This window comes from Microcaecilia unicolor, chromosome 3 (genome assembly GCF_901765095.1).
Source record: "Microcaecilia unicolor chromosome 3, aMicUni1.1, whole genome shotgun sequence".
NCBI classification, from domain to species: domain Eukaryota; kingdom Metazoa; phylum Chordata; class Amphibia; order Gymnophiona; family Siphonopidae; genus Microcaecilia; species Microcaecilia unicolor.
Window position 1 is genome coordinate 373,479,296 of NC_044033.1, and position 19,039 is coordinate 373,498,334.

Consider the following 19,039-nt stretch of genomic DNA (forward strand, 5'->3'; position numbering starts at 1 on the left):
TATCTTTGTTTTCTTCACAATGGCTGCTGAAGTTGTTAAAAGCTGGTCCCACTGTGGGAAGCAGGGAGCAGCTTTGGGGCAGTGGCTGTGCAGGCTTTCCTCTGGCAGAGGGAGCTGTGTTCGAGGAGGCTTCATTAGCTTTCCAAGCAGGAGAGATGCAGGCTCATTCCCCTCATGGGGCCGAAAGTGATCCGGCAGCCTTTTTAACAGCAGCTTGATTCGGGAGCAGTGCTGTCGGCGGCTCCTTCACCTGGCTGTGCTTCAGAGATCCTCACACACGTCAGCCGCTCTGGGGGATTTCTCTGAGACTGGGGTCCTCTGACCCCTCCCCCCGAAGTCATTCGTCTGCTCCATAATGCCTATATGTTGCAGAAGTCTGTTAGGGGAACTTACAATTCCTTTTTAGCTCAGCCTTTGGAGATTTCTGACTTGTTCCCTGCCTCAGTCTCCACTGATGGATCCTGCCTCGAAAAGGAGATGTTTCCCTCCAGCTCAAAAGTATTGCTCTCCTGTCTCCATATCATTCTGAGGGAGTCATTTCAGGGCAGCCCCTTTCTGCACAGGAGGAATTGGAGAGGGAGCTATTTACAGAGGACTCTGATGATTCCACCGCAGTGTGGGTGTTTCATAAGGAGTTGCCTTCCTTTATACCTAAGGCACAAAAGGTTCTTAATCTACTAATCTTAAAATGGTAAGCACTAAACGACTGCTTCAGTCTCTTCCAGTGCATGAGGCTATGCAGGAAGTCATTTTTACTCAGTGGGTCACTCCAGAATTGCCTTTCAATTGGTGGTGGCTATGACGCGTCTTTACCCCATTTCCACGCCTGAGCTGGAAAAGCTATGTTTGTCTAAAATGAATTCGTTAGTGGCAGCAGCCACCAAAAGGCCATGCTGTCTGTGGTGAGTTAAGATTTTACTTCTGGTTCTAGAGTTGGTGTTTGGGAGCCAGTGAACAGGGCACTGCACCATGTGTGTTAGTTCCTCTGAAAGGGCCTGTTTAATGTTCTCGTATTCTTAGATACCTTTCATTTAGAGAACTTGAGTCCCCTCAGTATTTTCACAGAGGGCAGTTACTTTAACAACCTGAAAGTTTTCCTCACTTCTTTTGTGGAACTTTTTTTCTTTTATCTTTAGAAAGGAGTTTACTTAGGCTTAGTGTTGTTGGCTCCATGTTTCAGTAAATGCTACATATAGTTATTTTCTGAGGCTAGTGCACTGGTCTCCATTGGTAACCATGGGGAAATTTTTTTCCAGGTGCAGTGTTTACAGCAAAATAGTTTTATTCTGGAAGGTGGCTAGCTTTCAACCTGAAGATCACAGGTTCAAGACTGCTTTGTGGAACTCAGCTCTGTTTCTAATAGGGCATATTTTACTTCACTCTCCCATTTTGCTTGCTTTGACAAACAGTTCAATTCATGGCTGGGACAGCTAACGCTACACTACAGTGCTAAAGGTTAGCTATATTGGTTTGTCACAGCTGCCCTGCTCTCTGTAATTGCACACTGGCACTGGCCAAAACTATTACATACCAGCTCCAACCACTACTGTATCAGGCCTACCAATGCTTTCTGCATCTCCCAATGATGGGGTCTCAGTTCACTCCTTGGGTTTCATAATAGCAGAACAGGTTCCATGAGCAGTGGATCAAAATGACCTCAGACCAATGTCTTGGAAATACTAAAGCAAGGTTACAAACTGGAGTTCTCCCATTTCTCTGCAGAATTTTCTTGGAATCTCCATGCAAGCTCTAGCCCAAATATCAAGCAATTCAAGCCACCTTGCAAATGCTTCTTCTTTTAGGCACAGTCGAGACTGTCCCCGGTTGAAATTGGGGATTGGGAAGTTATTCCATTTACTTTGTAGTTCCAAAGAAGGGAGCTTCCTTCTACCTGAGTTTGGACTTCAAAAAAGTCAGAATGTTAAAGGTTCAGCATTTCACAATAAGAACATTGTAGTCTGTAATAGTTTCAGTACAACAGGGAGAGTTTCTAACCTCCCTGGATCCCAATGAAGCGTGCTTTCATATTCCCATTTCACCTTCCCACAGAAGATTTGTGATTTGCAGTCCTTGGAGAACATTATTATTTATGATCGTGTCATTCAGCCTTTCCACATCACCAAAGACATTTTTTTCAAGGTCATGATAGTAGTTGCAGCCTTCCTTTGTAAGGATGGATTTCAGGTTCATCCATACCTCGCGATTGGCTGATTTGCAAATTTAATCCAAAATAGCTGCTTTCCTTCAGTCCTCATGATTGGTATTCAGTTTCACCAAGAGAAAATTGTGCTGACAACGGATGCATCTCTCCTGGGGTGGGGAGGTCATGTGGATGGGCTCCACACTGAAGGAACTTGGTCCCTCCAGGAATCCGGTCTTCAGATCAATCTCCTGGAGTTGCGAGTGGTCTGGAATGCTCTAAAGGCTTTCAGAGATCGGTTGTCCAATCAAATTATTCAAGTTCAGACAATCAGGTTGCCATGTACTACATCAACAAGCCCCCCTGTGTCGGGAAGCCGTCCAGGTGTGACGACGGGCTCGCTGTTTCGGAATGGATCTCCAGGCCATGTATCTGGCATGCGTAAACAGTCTGGCCCACAGTAGAATCATGCAACCTCATAAGTGGTTGCTCAACTCGCGCATATTGCGCAAGATCTTCCAAGAGTGGGGCACCCCCTTGGTGGATCTTTTCGCCACTCAGATCAATCACAAGGTCCCTCAGTTCGGTTCCAGACTTCAGGCCCACAACAGACTAGCGTCGGATGCTTTTCTCCTTCACTGGGGGAACGGCCTTCTGTATGCATATCCTCCCATACCTCTGGTGGGGAAGACTTTGCTGAAACTCAAGCAAGATCATGGAACCATGATTCTGATTGCTCCCTTTTGGCTGCGTCAGATTTGGTTCCCTCTTCTTCTGGAGTTGTCCTCTGAAGAACCGTGGAGATTGGAGTGTTTTTCAACCCTCAGAACGAGGGGGAGCTTCTGCATCCCAACCTCCAGTCTCTGACTCTCACGGCCTGGATGTTGAGAGCTTAGAATTTGCCTCCTTGGGTCCTTTCTGAGGGTGTCTCCTGAGTCTTGCTTCCAGGAAAGATTCCATGAAGAGGTGTTATTTCAAATGGAGGAGGTTTGCCGTCAAGTGTGACAGCAAGGCCCTAGATCCTCGCTCTTGTCCTACACAGACCCTGCTTGAATACCTTCTACACTTGTCAGTCTGGTCTCAAGACCAACTCCGTAAGAGTTCATCTTAGTTCAATTAGTGCTTTTCATTATCGTGTAGAAGGTAAGCCTCTCTGGACAGCCTTTTGTTAGCTTCATGAGAGGTTTGCTGTTGTCAAAGCCCCCTGTCAAACCTCCGCCAGTGTCATGGGATCTCAACATTGTTCTCACCCAGCTGATGAAACCTCCTTTTGAGCCACTGAATTCCTGCCATCTGAAGTATTTGACCTGGAAGGTTATTTTCTTGGTGGCTGTTACTTCAGCTGGTAGTCAGTGAGCTTCAAGCCTTGGTAGTGCATTCTCCTTACCTCAAGTTTCATCACAACAGAGTAGTCCTCCGCACTCACCCTAAGTTCTTACTGAAGGTGGTGTCTGAGTTCTATCTGAACCAGTCAATTGTCTTGCCAACATTCTTTCCCCGTCCTCATACCCACCCTGCTGAACGTCAGTTGCGTACATTAGACTGCAAGAGAGCATTGGCCTTCTATGTGGAGCGGACAAGCCCCTTCAGACAGTCCGCACAAATGTTTGTTTCTTTTGATCCCAACAGAAGGGGAGTCGCTGTTGGGAAACGCACCATTTCCAATTGGCTAGCAGATTGCATTACCTTCACTTATGTTCAAGCTGGGCTGACTCTTGAGGGTCATGTCACGGCTCATAGTGTTAGAGTCATGGCAGCGTCGGTGGCCCACTTGAAGTCAGGCACTATAAAAGAGATTTGCAAGGCTGTGACGTGGTCATCAGTCCACACATTCACCTCTCATTACTGCCTTCAGCAGGATTCCTGACGCGACGGTTTGGACAGTCGGTACTGCAGAATCTGTTTGGGGTTTAGAATCCAACTCCACCCCCCTAGGCCCATTTTTGTTCTGTTCCAGGCTGCACTCTCTCAGCTGTTTTTCTTCGTAGGTCAATCCTTATGTCCTCGCTGTTGCGAGGCCCAATTGACCTTCTTTGTTGTTTTGAGTGAGCCTGGGGTGCTAGGGATACCCCATTAGTAAGAACAAGCAGCCTGCTTGTTCTGGGAGAATACCTGCTACAGGTAAGTATCTTCGCTTTCTGAGCAATGAGGCGATTTGAGGGAGGCAACCAAGAAGCCAGTGGCCACTTTGAAGAAGCTATAAGGTTCTGTGACCATCTGGTCAAAAATGCACATGTGACATTGGTCCAGAAAGTGTCCTGTATGGTAGTGGCAGAAAGGAAGCTGCTATTGAAAGCCACATTGATTGCAGGATGAGGTATACAAAGAATACTCACATACTGTAGCTATATGGTAATTTTTTTTAATTAAAATGAAAACCTTTATGCCTACTATGCATTCAAACTAAACACAGTACAGTAGCAGTGTGATTCCTAGGTGGTTATCTATGAAGCAAGGTAGTGGTAGCAGCATGTTACAGGTTGTTTTATTGATAGGAGGGTGTATAGAAAATTATTTGGAAACATGGCCCTCTGCAAGAAAGCTGAAACTGGGATAGTACATATGATTGCTTGAACATGGAACAAAAAAGGTAAAAACCCATGAGTGACCAAGTCGGCCTCAATATCATTTCAAGTCAAATTTGAGTTGAATATTGGAACACAGTGCTCCCCCAGGGGACTTGGCAAAGCTATAGATAGATTTTATAAAAAGGGAATGGCTTAACATTGACATCTAGTTATAACCAGAGATACTTCTGGCAAGTGTTGACACAAGGCGGTAGAGACTTATCTAACTGCATCTTAGTTTTTTGGTTTGGGTATATGCTTTGAAAGAGTTAATTGGGGGCAAAGTGGAATGTTGACAAGGGATTGTAGACTTGACTTGATTTGAAAGAATGAGTTATACTTTTTGTTTCCCAAATTCTTGCCCATAGTTCTAGTTTCTTCATATCCTTTTTTTTCAACGTTTTGATATGTCTTAGAAACTTTTGTGTTGCAAAATATTTTATTTGGAATTTGCTCACACCTGTTTCAGTGTTAACTCAGTGTTACATTCAGGTATACTAGGTATTTCTCTGTTCCTGGAGGGCTCACAATCCCAAGTTTGTACCTGAGGCAATGGAGGGTTAAGTGACTTGCTGTAGATCACAAGGTGCAGCAGTGGAAATTGAACCAGCTACCTCTGGATGGCAAGACTGGTACTCTAACCACTAGGCTACTCTTCCACTCCTAGATAAGAAAAGCATTGTAGTGTAGGCATTAACATGGTCTCTTCTTCCTCCTGAGCTGTCTCGGAGTTTTCCTGTCCCTCACCCGGGATTTCAACTGTAGATTTTTCTTTTGTTCACACTAATTGCTCTGTGGAGACTGATGTGCCATACATTTTAATATAGGTGTACTAGGCTTGAAAAGTTTATATGCAAAAGACCAGCATTTCCCAAACTTTTGGTGGGATTTTCCCCTTTTGTGAAGCCATATTGTCTGGTTTCCTTTAGGTTATTTTTCTCACTGCTGTAATTTTTTTTTCTTCAGTAGTGTTTCTGTGGTTTTGCCCACTATTTGTTAAACAGGTCTGTTTCCTCGTTCCCACCTTTTGTGTAGCAGATTTACATCTATGGCCTTCCAGTTGCTTAGTACCACCTCCATCTTTACCTTCAAGGGTACACTAAACAATGAGTGACATGATCAGCATTTTTTTCTCATTTAGTATCCAGTGTTCAACATCCCTGTGGTCTAATTTGTACTTAGTATATAAATTCTTTAAAATGCTTCCTCTAGTTCATAATCATTTCATTTATTAATACAGTTTACCAGGTTAACTGCCTTTACATTTTATGAATATTGACAAAAATAACTGATTTTTCTTTTGCTGGTGCTTGATAGAAGTTGGCTTTTATTTAAAATGCAGAATAAAGTGGGTTACTTGATTGTGTTCTCAAATAACCCCCTCTCCCTAAATCCTTTTGTATTAGCTGCTTTCCATTCAAAAATATGCTGAACCTCCCAGGAAAAGGACTTGTTTCTGGGAGCAGAGTGCCTGACAGAATTGGATTCTTTCCTCTGCCATGCTGAACTGACTCAGCATAATGACAACTCACTTTCCAGGAATGACAAACCCTAAATGAACCCTTGGCTTTTTTAAACTAGTTAAGAAAGTTGCTTGGGGCCAGCTGTCCCTAAATTGAACTATTTTTTCCTGTTCCTTTTTTTTTTTTTTTTAAACCCATCTTGAATGTACAAGTATCGCATGAGAACTATTATTAAAGTAACTGGAATTTTTCTACTTTTTAAAGTAGCTCTTTGTGTGTTTTTATTTTTCTTTAAATCATTTTATATTCCATATATCACTGGTATTGCCTAGTATGCGAATTGACCAAGTGTAGTGTTTGCAAGTTGTATCTTATGGCTTGACTTATATTTTCACATTTAAATTTTTGATTGCCTAATGGGGGGGGGGGGGGGGGGGGGGGAAGAGACAGAGCTATAGTCTATTTTGTTGTTTCATATTTGTACTTTCAGTTCTGCCCCTCCACCCCTCTCCAAAATAGGGAGACCAAATCTGTGCACGTCTTAGTAGGGCAACATTTGTGAAACTTGTATTATGCATTTGGTGACAGAGCATTATATTCCCCATTTGCTGCTTTTAAGCAGCAGATCATTATACCCTCCCAAGTGAGTCATCTTGTTCTTAGACACTGTTTATTCATGTGGGAGCTACACACGTCTTTGGCAATGAGGATGTGTGGGCTATGACTTGGTTCAAACTAAATTGGGTGTAGTCTTTCTAGAGAAGAGCAGTGGGAAGTTGATAGCATTGCACCGGACTATAATTCTGCAGAGTCCTTACGTTGCATTTTGTTGCAGGTGAACCAACGCAATGTTCCTGGTATTGATAGTGCCTATTTGGCAATGGACACAGAGGAGGGTGTTGAGGTGGTGTGGAATGAGGTCCAGTTCTCGGAAAGGAAGAATTTTAAGCTCCAGGAGGTAATTTTATAATGGATGTGGCAAAAGGGACACAGGTGATGTATGATTTGCTGAAACTTTGACTTGCTGTTCCACAGGAGAAAGTGAAAGCTGTGTTTGATAATCTCATCCAGCTGGAGCATCTTAATATTGTCAAGTTCCACAAGTACTGGGCCGATGTAAAGGAAAATAAAGCCAGGGTAAGATACCTTTTTGTAGTATTCCACTCTCTCTGCTTCTCTTCCCTGTACTTTCTAGTTTGTTATCCTTTGCTTCCCAAGTGTATTCACTCAATGTAATCATTGGAGCCTCTCGTTAAGAGTTACCATTGTCAGTTGTTTTTAAGGTGATTTGAAGCAGCAAAGACCATTTTCATCTTGTTTCCTGAAGAGATCTATACCTATCATAAGTATATTGGGTTGTAAAAACCTCTTACATATATCAGTAGTTATAGAGTGGGTTCAAGAGGAGAGCGGTTAGAATGAGGATGATTTAGTTATGTTAACGTTGAGAGGAATAGTACAAAGACATGGTAATAGAGGCAACTTATTTCCTTTTTTAAAGTTTTGTGATCTAGTCTACTATATGTAGTTTTTTTAAATTGTTTTTTTTAAACTTATAATTGGAAATTTATAAATCACACCATAATACATGGCATAAACTTAAATATAGAAATCAAACAGGAAATCAGATTCTTATAAATGATCTATTCTAAATTTTACCCACAACAAAGGGGAAAACATGACTAAAGTTTTCTAAGAAAAATTAGGAAAAACTACTTGAGGCACACTTATGTGAGCTGCAGCTTACCTTAAGCATTTAACTCTTAGAGGTATCAAGTTAGGCTATCATTTCCTCTTAGAGACTAAGAGTTCGGAGTCAAAAGATAAGATTAACCCATAAAAGTAACAATACAATTACAAGAAAATTTCAACAAATATGTAGCCCCCTAAAGCCAGGGCTTACTGTTTCAAATTTATACATTCGAAATGCATCGCGCAAAGAAATCACCTATGTGTGCTCAGTATAGAGAAAAATGGTTGCCGCTAGTGTCATATTTCCGCTCCATCTCATGATGTGTGGTGTATTAGGTGTATATGCCGTATGCTCTGTTTTGTAACCTCCATCCCTCCTCCCCCTTCCCCCTTTTTATTTTCTTTTTCTCTCTTTCCGCTTCTCTTTCTTTCTCTTTACTCTTTTCATGATTCTCTCAATTTGGACTTGGTTGTTGCCTCTTGCTTGTGAGCTCGAGTTTTGACGTGTGTTAATGAGCACTTCGAACTGTATTGTGAGCTGTTTATTTTGAAAATTAATAAAGAAATTATAAATAAATATATCTTTTGACTTGCTCTAGATAGATCATGAAAACCTGTATTTTTGACTCAAAAAAATATTAATTCATATGTCTGAATTTTAGTCACAAGACAGTATTCCTGTCTGGCTCAAGAGCAAAAGTGGCCAACAAGGTGGTCTCTTGGGTTATCACTTCTAATGACTCAGTGAATTCAGTCAAATTTGATATTCCCAGTTACTTATCTTGTTGGTCTGAAGTCTCTCATAGCTCCTCTAATTCCTGAGAGACTTTGAAAAAAAGATTGCATTGGAGGTAACGCATCGTAAAATGTGTTTTTAGGTATATTAAAAGCAAGAAGCCGGTAAAAGAATCGGTTGGACCGCTAGATGACCATGGGGTAAAGGGGGCAATCAGGGAAGTCAAAGCCATAGTGGAGAGATTAAATGAATTCTTTGCTTCGGTCTTCACTGAGGAAGATTTGGGAGAGAAAGCAGTGCCAGAATTGGTATTCAAAACTGACAAGTCAGAGAAACTGAATGATCTCTATAAATCTGGAGGATGTAATGGCGCAATTTGACAGATTAAAGAGTAGCAGATCTCCTGGACCAGATGGTATTCATCCCCAAGTTCTGATAGCATTTAAAAATGAACTTGTGGAACTATTTAGTAATATGTAGTTTATCTTTAAAATCAAGCATAGTTCTGGAAGATTGGAGGGTGGCCAATGTAATGACAATTTCTAAAAAAAGGTTCCAGAGGTGATCCGAGAAATTATAGACCGGTGAGCCTGACGTCGGTGTCGGGCAAAATGGTAGAGACTATTATAAAGAACAAAATTACAGAGCATATTCAAACGCGTGGATTAATGAGACAAAGCCAACATGGGGTGAACGAACATGTAGATAAAGGTGAGCTGGTTGATATTGTGTATCTTGTTTTTCCAAAAGGCGTTTGAGAAAGTACCTCACGAAAGACTCCAGAGGAAATTGGAAAGTTGCGGGGTAGGGAGGTAGTGTCCTATTGTGGATTAAAAACTGGTTAAAAGAAAACAGAGAGTAGGGTTAAATGGTCAGTATTCTCAATGGAGAAGGGTAGGTAGTGGGGTTCCCCAGGGGTCTGTGCTGGGATCACTGCTTTTTAACATATTTATAAATAATCTGGAGATGGGAGTGAGGTAATTAAATTTGCTGACGACACAAAATTTTCAAAGTTGTTAAATCGCAAGAGGACTGGGAAAATTACAAGAGAACCTTATGAGACTGGGAGACTGGGCATCTAAATGGCAGATGACGTTAAATCTGAGCAAGTGTAAACTGGTGCATGTGGGAAAGAGGAACCCGAACTATACGTAATGCAAGGTTCCACATTAGCAGTCACTGACCGGGAAAGGGATCTGGGCATCATCGTTGATATGTAGAAACCCTCTGCTCAGTGTGTGGCAGTCGCTAAGAAAGCCAATATAATGTTACATATTATTAGGAAAAGAATGGCAAACAAAAATGAAGACGTTATAATACCTTTGTATCGTTCCATGGTGCAACCGCACCTTGAATATTGTGTTCATTTCTGGTCACTGCATCTCAAAAAAGATATAGTGGAATTAGAAAAGGTACAGAGAAGGGTAACGAAAATGATAAATGGGGTGGGATGACTTCCCTTTGAGGAAAGACTAAAGCGGCTGGGGCTCTTCAGCTTGGAGAAAAGATGGCTGAGGGGGAGATATGATAGAGGTCTATAAAATAGAGTGGAGTGGAGCAGGTAGACCTGAATTGCTTGTTTACTATTTCCAAAAATACCAGGACTAGGGGGGCACACAATAACATAGTAGATGACGGCAGAGAAAGACCTGTATGGTCCATCCAGTCTGCCCAACAAGATAAACTCATATGTGCTACTTTGTGAATACCTGACTTTGATTTCTATCTACTGATATTCCTAGACAAAATTTCAGCGAACCAAGAATGGTTTATAATACTATTAATGAGCTTAATACTATTAATGAGCTGAAATGAGCTTAACTGATTTGTATCTCATTTTAAGGGCACAGACCGTGGAAGTCTGCCCAGCCCTAGCCCCGCCTCCCCCACCGGCTCTGCAATGAAGCTAAAAAGTAGTAAATTTTAAAATGAATCGTAGAAAATATTTCTTCAGTCAACGTGTAATTAAACTCTGGAATTCGTTGCCAGAGAATGTAGTAAAAGCAGTTAGCTTGGAGGGGTTTAAAAAAGGTTTGGATGGCTTCCTAAAGGAAAAGTCCACAAACCATTATTAAAATGGACTTGGGGAAAACCACTGCTTTATATCTAGAATAAGCAGCATAAAATTTTACTGTTTTGGGATCTTGCCAGGAACTTGTAACCTGGATTGGCACTGGATTGCTGGGCTTGATGGACCTTTGGTCTGTCTGAGTATGGCCATACTTATGTATTGAGCCCCTTACTACTAGTGGCATTGTCTCAGGTGGTATACCCTGCACCTTCTGCATATATTTCTGCAGTCAGTTGGAGAAATGAGTGGTGGTTTGGGGAAATTGGTAGGGAGACCAAGTATGTCCCATTTTATTTGGAAACAGATGAACCCAGGGCACAAACATTGGACATGCTTCAATTTAATGCCCCTTCTCCCTCCCTCCCAAAGCTGTGATAAAATCCTCAAGCAAGTAAATATGAAAATGTGGGGACTCCCCCTATATGTACAGAAATCTAATAAGGTCAGCTCTGTGTAGAGAATCCAGAAGGTTCTGGGATTTAAGAAGCAGCAGCTTCTACACCTTTCCATGGTGGTCAAAGCTGCTTTGAAGAGCCAAGGTACAAAGACTCTTTACCCTGGGGAGGGAGGTAAGAACCTTGGAGTCTCCTGGGAGATTTTTTTCTAGAACACTATGCTTACATCCTGCATAGGTTCATACCAGCTTTTTATTAGCATGCGTTTGTGGAACATTGTGAACAGTATAGTGGAGTTTGCTGACACTATCCCTCAGAAGGCAATGGGTGCAACAGATGAGCTCTGTCAGCTAGGAACCCAGGAGCAGGTGTGTGAAAAATTTAGTGGTCTATTTTGGATACGTTGTCTAGAGCCTCTGCACTAGGGATTGACTTGCCTGGCTGCAGGCTTTAGATCTCAAGTTTGAAATGCAGGGGAAGCTGGTGGATGTCCTGTGTTGCAGTGACAACCTTTTTGGTGAAGAGATGGCAAGACCTGCTAATCTCATCAAGCAGCACTCTTGACACACTTAAATTGTTTTTCAGGCCCACTTCCAACTCTGCCTTCTCTTCCAGGAGGTATTTTAGCGGAGAGCAATGGAGGCCTTACTCTTAAAGGCATAAGTATCTTCCACCTTCTTGCTCCTCACAGTCAAATCAGAGTTCTTGCTCTTGTAAGAGACAGTCAAGTGCCCAGAAACCCTACCCAGCTCCCTAGTCAAAACAAGGGATGAGCTTTTGACAGTTATGCTCTGTTGGAACCAATCTCTGTAATAACCCTGGATGACCTGGTAGGATGGAGTCTACATTTTTTTTTCCAAACAAGGTGTCTTCTTGTAACCTCAGACTGTTTGGATTCTAAAGATTGTCCAGATAAGTGTCTGCGGTTGGGAAAGAATTTCTCCAAACGACATACAGAGCTTTGAGATTAAACTCTTGGCATTTGGAATTGCTTAAAAGGGAAGTATTCTCTTTTTTTTTTTTTTTTTTTATGTTTCAACATTTTTATTAAAGGTATCGCAAAACAGCTCATCAACACATTCCAGTTACAACATAGTTTCAAATCACTATCTCTAAACAGATAAAGCGTAATAATGATAACCTCATCTTTTCGTAACATTATACTTCCTAACCCATCCCTCCCCTACTCCCATCATTGTTCCAACAGCTCTGTGTAGTAAAGCCAAACGTATCAAAGAACATGAGCAATCTCTTTATAAAACAAACTTAATAGCAAAAGATACAGAATCATGTGACCGTGGCACCCTCTGTGTTGCACATTATTGGACATTCCAATTAAGGTACCATGCCGGTGACTGTTTCTTATAGCTGCCTTTCTCCCGGCTAGACCATATATGTATAGCATTACCTTATATGGAAAACACTGCATATCCATCAAAACTTTTTAAATTATTTATTACAGATCTAAGTTATCACTATACCCCATGTACTAAAACTCTCCCCCCCTTTCAGAAGCTGTCAAGATTTAGCACATCACCATCCTGATGCAAGAGGAGTATGTCCTCAACTTATCGCATGCTATTAAGAATTAGACTAAGCCCACGGGGACTTAAAATTTAGAGAGAGGGGTTCCAAGTCGCCAGATAGGACTTGCACCTCTTAGGTGATCCTCTAGTGTCTTTCGCTTCCCAAGCTGCCAATAAATGAATCTGATTTCTCCAATGGCAATAGGCTGGTGGCTCCGCTATTGTCCAATATTGCAAGATGACATTTTTCCCCACTAGAGCAAATTTACGACATAGTAACGCAGCAGATTTATTCATAGTATGGAAAGTTTGAGGAACATCCAGAAGCAGCTGCTCCACCGAGCCACCTATTTCTTGAGCCAACAGCTGACTTAAAAATCTTTTAATTTGCTCCAGAAACGATTTAATTTGTGGGCATCCCTAAAGAGCGTGCGCGAGGGTATGAACAGACTGCATACATTTAGAATTATATACTCCTCTTACCACATGTGCTAATTGAGCCCCAGCCATATATGCCCTAAGCACTACTCTAAACCCACATTCCCGTAGTCTAGCATCATTGGTCAATGCAGGAATGCCCCGAATGGTGGCAGCCACATCCCAGGACCCCAAGGACACACCAAGGTCTTCTGCTTATTTATTTTTAAGAGAAGAGAAGTCTCTCTCTGGTACCCCCTGTAACAAGGCCTTACGTAAATTTGAAACTTAAGACTAAGTTGGAAACTCCTTTAAAAAAAAAAAAAACCTCGAACTCTAGCATGCAAGGAGATCCGTAGACCCGGCTGGTCTAGGGCCGTCATGTAATGTTGTTGGGTTTTTTTTAAATTTCCGGTTGGGGTTTTTTTCTTTTGTGGGAGAGAGAATGGATTTTCCATGTGGGATAGGGGTGTAATTTCTCTCATCAGGGAACTTGTTGGTTCTCCTCCTTCTGTTGGGGGGGAGCTTGGGGAGTGTATGGGGGTCTTTAGAAATGGGTGGGATAATTTTCTGGTTGGATGTATGGGATGAGGGGGTTGGGAGAGGGGTTCATTTTCTTTTGGGATATTTGTATAATCAGTTTTCTGGGGGGGGGGGGGGGGGTGAGATGAGAGGTGGATAGGGAGGATGACTTCGACCTTGTAGCTCGGGTAGTGTGAGATGGTTTTGGTTTTTTTTATTTACTATGCCATCTTCTGTATATGTCTTAACCTTAAACGTGAATGGTCTCAAGTCGCCCAGGAACGCTCACTGTTTCAAATTTTGTTGCGTCAAAACGCACAGTTGGTGCACCATAGAGTGTACTTCCATATATTGTTTGCATCAGATCTTTCTGAGGCCACAAAAACAGGGGGTGGCCATTTTGGTTCATAGAGATCTGATTTTACAGATTGAAAAAGTTGAGAGATCCTCGGAGGTGATATCTATTGGCTCAGGTTCAGGTAGATGAGGTGAATCTCACCAGCCAATGTGTATGCTCCCAGTGTTGGACAGACTTGAGTTTTTGGCAGATGTTAAGCTTCAAATTGGGGGATTCACTCAGAGCCCCTTGGTTTGTGCAGGGGATTTTAATGCTGTCTGAACCCTAAAGTTGATTCTACAGATTCTCGTTCTATAGCGGATAAACCAGTTACGAAAGCCTGTAATCTTTTTGTACATGAACTGGGTTTATATGACACTTGGAGGCGTATTTTCAAAGCGCTTAGCCTTACAAAGTTCCACAGGTTACTATGGAATTTTGTAAGGCTAAGTGTTTTGAAAATGAGCCCCTTGGAGATCAATGGCACTTGGAGATTATACCTATTTTTCTTCTCCCCGTGGGTAATATTTCTGTATTGATTGTGTTGCTGGATGTAAATTTTCAGGGCCACACGGAAAATGCCTCCATAGGGAACTTGACTTTTTTTGATCATGCCCCTTGTCAAGTTGAAATTTTAGATACCTGTGCTGAACCGATGGATCACTTTTGGACCCTTATATTACATTCCTGAAAGATGACACTGTAGAGTGGGAATATAGAGAATTGTTAAAGGAATATTTATCTCATGATTTGCATTCAGGACCGTCTCTCTCAGCGGTATGGGATGCTTCAAAGGCTGTCACGAGAGGTTTTTTTCTTGAAACATGCAGCCTTAAAGAAACGAAAACGTGATTCCCTTAAGGAATTTTTCCTCACTTGCATAGCTCACCTGGAAGATGCACTTAAATTGAGTGGCTCTACCAAGATATTAAGGGAATTACTTGAGGCTTGGTTGTCTCTTGAGAGCTTGTATCAGGAAGAGGTCCAATATGCCTTGGTCGGGGTAAAACAATGCTATGAATATTCTGGTATGGCAAGTTCAATTTTGGCTTGTAAACTTAGGAAGGCACGGGCGGATAGGACGATTGGAGAAAATTTAAGGATAAGGATGGCCACTTGCTGTATAAATCTTCCCTCAGGGCTCGTTTCTGTGATTTTTTTTTTTTTTTTTTTTTTTTTTTTAAAGGATTATGTACCCGAGATGACTCGATACAAGCCTCTGCTATTGATTTGTATTTGGGTTTGTCTGCTTTACCCTGCCTTTTGGAGTCCCAGAGATAACTGGAAGCCTTAGTTTCCTCTGAAGAATTTGTGAAGGCCATTCGATCAATGGCTACGGGGAAATCACCTGGTTTGGACGGTCTTCCTTTGGAATTTTATAAAAAGTTTGCAGTTGAACTCTCCCCTCTATTGGCAGAGGTTATTAATAGCATAAGAATTGGAGGTCTGATGCCTTCCTCCATGTTGGAGGCCTGATTTTTTTGTTCTTTTAAAAGACGGAAAGGATAGCACAGATTGTCAAGCATATCTCCCTATCTCGGTATTAAATGCGGATGTTAGGCTTCTGGCTAAGGACTTGGCAGTGCATTTAGACTCTGTGCTGCCTACTTTGATACACCCTGACCATGTAGGGTTTGTTTCTAAGAGGCAAGCAGTTGATAACATGTGTAAAATCATTAACTTAAACTATATTTCATCTAAGGCTGATCAGCAAGCTTTCCTGTTGGAAATAGATGCTGAGAGAACTTTTGATAGGGTCCACTGGGGCTTTTTAAACCGTGTTTTGGTAACCATTGGTATTGGTCCTTTATTTAGGAACTGGATCCTAGAGCTTTACTCTGACCCTTTCACCTGTATTCGTGTCAATGGTGGAAATTCGACTAAATTTTCCCTTACCAGAGGCACAAACAGGGATGTCCGTTAACCCCTTTGCTGTTTGCCCTGGTGATTGAACCATTAGCATCAGCCGTAAGAGCTAATCCTGATATCAGAGGGGTTTTGGTGGGTGATACGGAACATAAAATTAGCTTGTTTGCTGCTGATACCTTGTTATCCTTAACAGCCCCTATTACTACTTTGCCTAATTTGCTTCCTTTTTTGCAGGCCTACTCTCAGGTCTTGGGTTTTAAAGTGAACATGATTAAAACAGAGGCCCTTAAACCTGACTATAGACAACCCCATTGTACTACAACTACAGCAATCTTTCCCATTTTGGTGGGTTGGGGAGGGGCTTCGATATCTAGGAGTATGGTTGAAATCTGATTACTCAACTATATGAAGCTAATTACCCTGTTTTTTTTTACTATAAAAGCTGATTTAGATCGATGGAAGCATCAGAACCTGTCTTGGTGTGATCGTATCTCCACTATTAAAATGAATGTGTTAACCCAGATTGCTGTACTTGTTTCAAGGACTACCAGTTAAGGTTCCCCGTTAGGTTATCTCTTCGTTTCAGGGGGTTTTGCTTAAACTTATTTGGGGAGGTAAGAAACCCAGACTTTCCCGTCAAGTTCTTTTTCGAGATGCTGCCATTGGGGGACTGGGGGTCCCCAGACCTATGGAATTACTACTGAGCAGCTCAAGGGCGTTTGGTGATTGAATGGTTTCAAAATAATCCTTCTAAATTGTGGGTACAAATTGAACAAGATCAGGTGGGGCTGGTGCTTTTGAAATATCTATTATGGCTTCCCTGTAGACATAGAGTTTTACAGCTGGGCATTTCCCCTATAATTTTGCATACATTTCAGGTCTGGGACTCCCTAAGTCCAGTAGTAGATTTTCAGTTTTTTCGCTACATTCCCATCCTATATAATAATTCTCACCTCCAACGTTCTGTGCTTGGGACCGTGGCTCCTTGGCTGGAGGTGGTCTGTGAGGGAAGGTAGTATAACAACGGCGGCGGCAGTTTTCGGCGTTCCGGCGGGGGGGGGGGGGGGGGATCGACAGGTTCGCGGGAGGGGGTGGAAGAAAAAAAAACTCATGTTGGGGGGAGAGAAGAGGGTGGCCAACCACAGCATGGATGCGAGCGGGGGGGGGGGGGGGGGGGGAAGAGGCCGGCCCAGGCTGGCACATGGGAGAGAGAGGAGCATGGATGCGAGGGTGGGGGTCATGGAAGGGAGAGAGGGGACTTGCTGGAAAAGGATGAATGGAGGCGGCAGGGGACAGAGGAGCATGGATGGATATGGATTGCAGGGCAGGCCTCAGGCAGAGAGGGGAAATGCTGGATAGGGAAAAATGGAGGGGCCAGGTGACAGATGAGCATGGATGGGCATGGATTGGAAGGGCAGGACTCAGGGAGAGGGGAATTGCTGGATAGGGATGAATGGAGGGGACAGATGGGCATGGATGGATATGGATTGCAGAGCAGGCCTCAGGCAGAGAGGGGAAATGCTGGATAGGGAAAAATGGAGGGGCCAGGTGACAGATGAGCATGGATGGGCATGGATTGGAAGGGCAGGACTCAGGGAGAGGGGAATTGCTGGATAGGGATGAATGGAGGGGACAGATGGGCATGGATGGATATGGATTGCAGGGCAGGCCTCAGGCAGAGAGGGGAAATGCTGGATAGGGAAAAATGGAGGGACCAGGTGACAGAGGAGCATGGATGGGCATGGATTGGAAGGGCAGGACTCAGGGAGAGGGGAATTGCTGGATAGGGATGAATGGAGGGGACAGATGGGCATGGATGGATATGGATTGCAGAGCAGGCCTCAGGCAGAGAGGGGAATTGCTGGATAGGGATGAATGGAGGGGCCAGGTGACAGAGGAGCATGGATTGGACTCACACTTTCACTCTGACTCTCAAACACTCACTCTCACATACACTCTCCCAAACATACACACTCCGAGGAAAACCTTGCTAGCGCCCGTTTCATTTGTGTCAGAAACGGGCCTTTTTTACTAGTCTACTATAATTCTGAATTCTTACCGGGAATGGTTCCTTCGACTTACAGACTGCGGGAGCAGCATGGACTCACCAGATGGGGTTAACTCTGTAATGAGGATGCCTTGATCTCTTTCCAAGTGCTGGCTAAGGATTTTGACTTACCCCAATCCCATTACTATGCCTATGTTCAATTGGTTCATTTGCTGTCCTCGGCCTCTTTTAAATGCACGCTTACGGGGGACTATACTTTTATGGAGGATTAGATCCACAAAAAATTTTTTGGTTAGTACGCTATATGGGTATCTACAGGGATCCCTGAAAATAGAGAGAGTTCAATGGGAAAGTGAACTAGGTGTTACATATACTTCGGAGGAGTGGGATGATATTAAAAAGTCTCTGGTAAAGACAGCAATTGCCTCTTACGTTCGTGAGAATAATGTTAAAATTATTTACCACTGGTATCTTACCCTGGACTTTCTCCACCGTTGGTTTTCTCAGGGTAATATGAGTCACATTTGGTGGTCCTGCCTGAAAGCAGTTAACTTTTGGAAGTTCATTCGCTTTCAAATCTTGTGGATAACTGGACTGAGGGTTCCATGGGACCCGTGAATTTTCTTTTTGAACAGAGCTATCCCGGGATTTAGGAAACATCAGACCTTATTGGTACGCCACTTGCTAAATGTGGCTAAGCTCACATTGGTGGCTGCTTGGAATACGCAGGGAGTCCCACCTCTGACTAAGTGGTAATCTCGACTGTATACAGTATATAAATTGGAAAAACTAGCTGCTGTAAGATGAAAATCTTTTAGAACTTGGGAAAAAATTTGGGGGTCTTTACATAATTTGAGCTTTGTGGTCAAGTGAGACCTGAGCTGGAGTTTCTTTAGGGGATTACCTTCTCAGAGCTCTAGGATTCCTCACCTGTCTCCCTTTTTTTTTTTTCCTTTTGTGTTGGTGGTGTTTTTGGTTTGGTTTCTTTAAAACTTATACAAATTAGAGGTTTTCTTATGATTGTAATTGTATTGTCTTTCTGTTTAAGCGAAATTTACATGGTACTGGCTTGTAATTTTCATTGTGTATTAAGAAAAACCTCATTAAAAAGAAAGATTAGTAATACTCTCTAGACTTGAAGGATGCTTTAACCTACATACAGATACTTACAAGTCACAGGAAGTATCCTAAGATCCCAGGTAGGGAAGTGCCACATCAGTATCACATTGCTGCCATTTGGTCTTGCTGTGTAGCAGTTGCAGTCTCTATTCAAAATGGGGATGCATGTGTTTACTT

The 19,039-nt window shown here is 42.6% G+C and overlaps 1 protein-coding gene across 1 annotated transcript in view; it reads left to right on the plus strand.

Moving 5' to 3' along the window:
* Nucleotides 1–19,039, plus strand: part of NRBP1 (nuclear receptor binding protein 1) — a 220,912-nt gene that overhangs the window by 21,238 nt on the left and 180,635 nt on the right. The window contains 2 exon segments of the mRNA XM_030198591.1: nucleotides 7,006–7,128; nucleotides 7,206–7,307. Coding sequence (XP_030054451.1) covers nucleotides 7,006–7,128; nucleotides 7,206–7,307 — 225 coding nt within the window.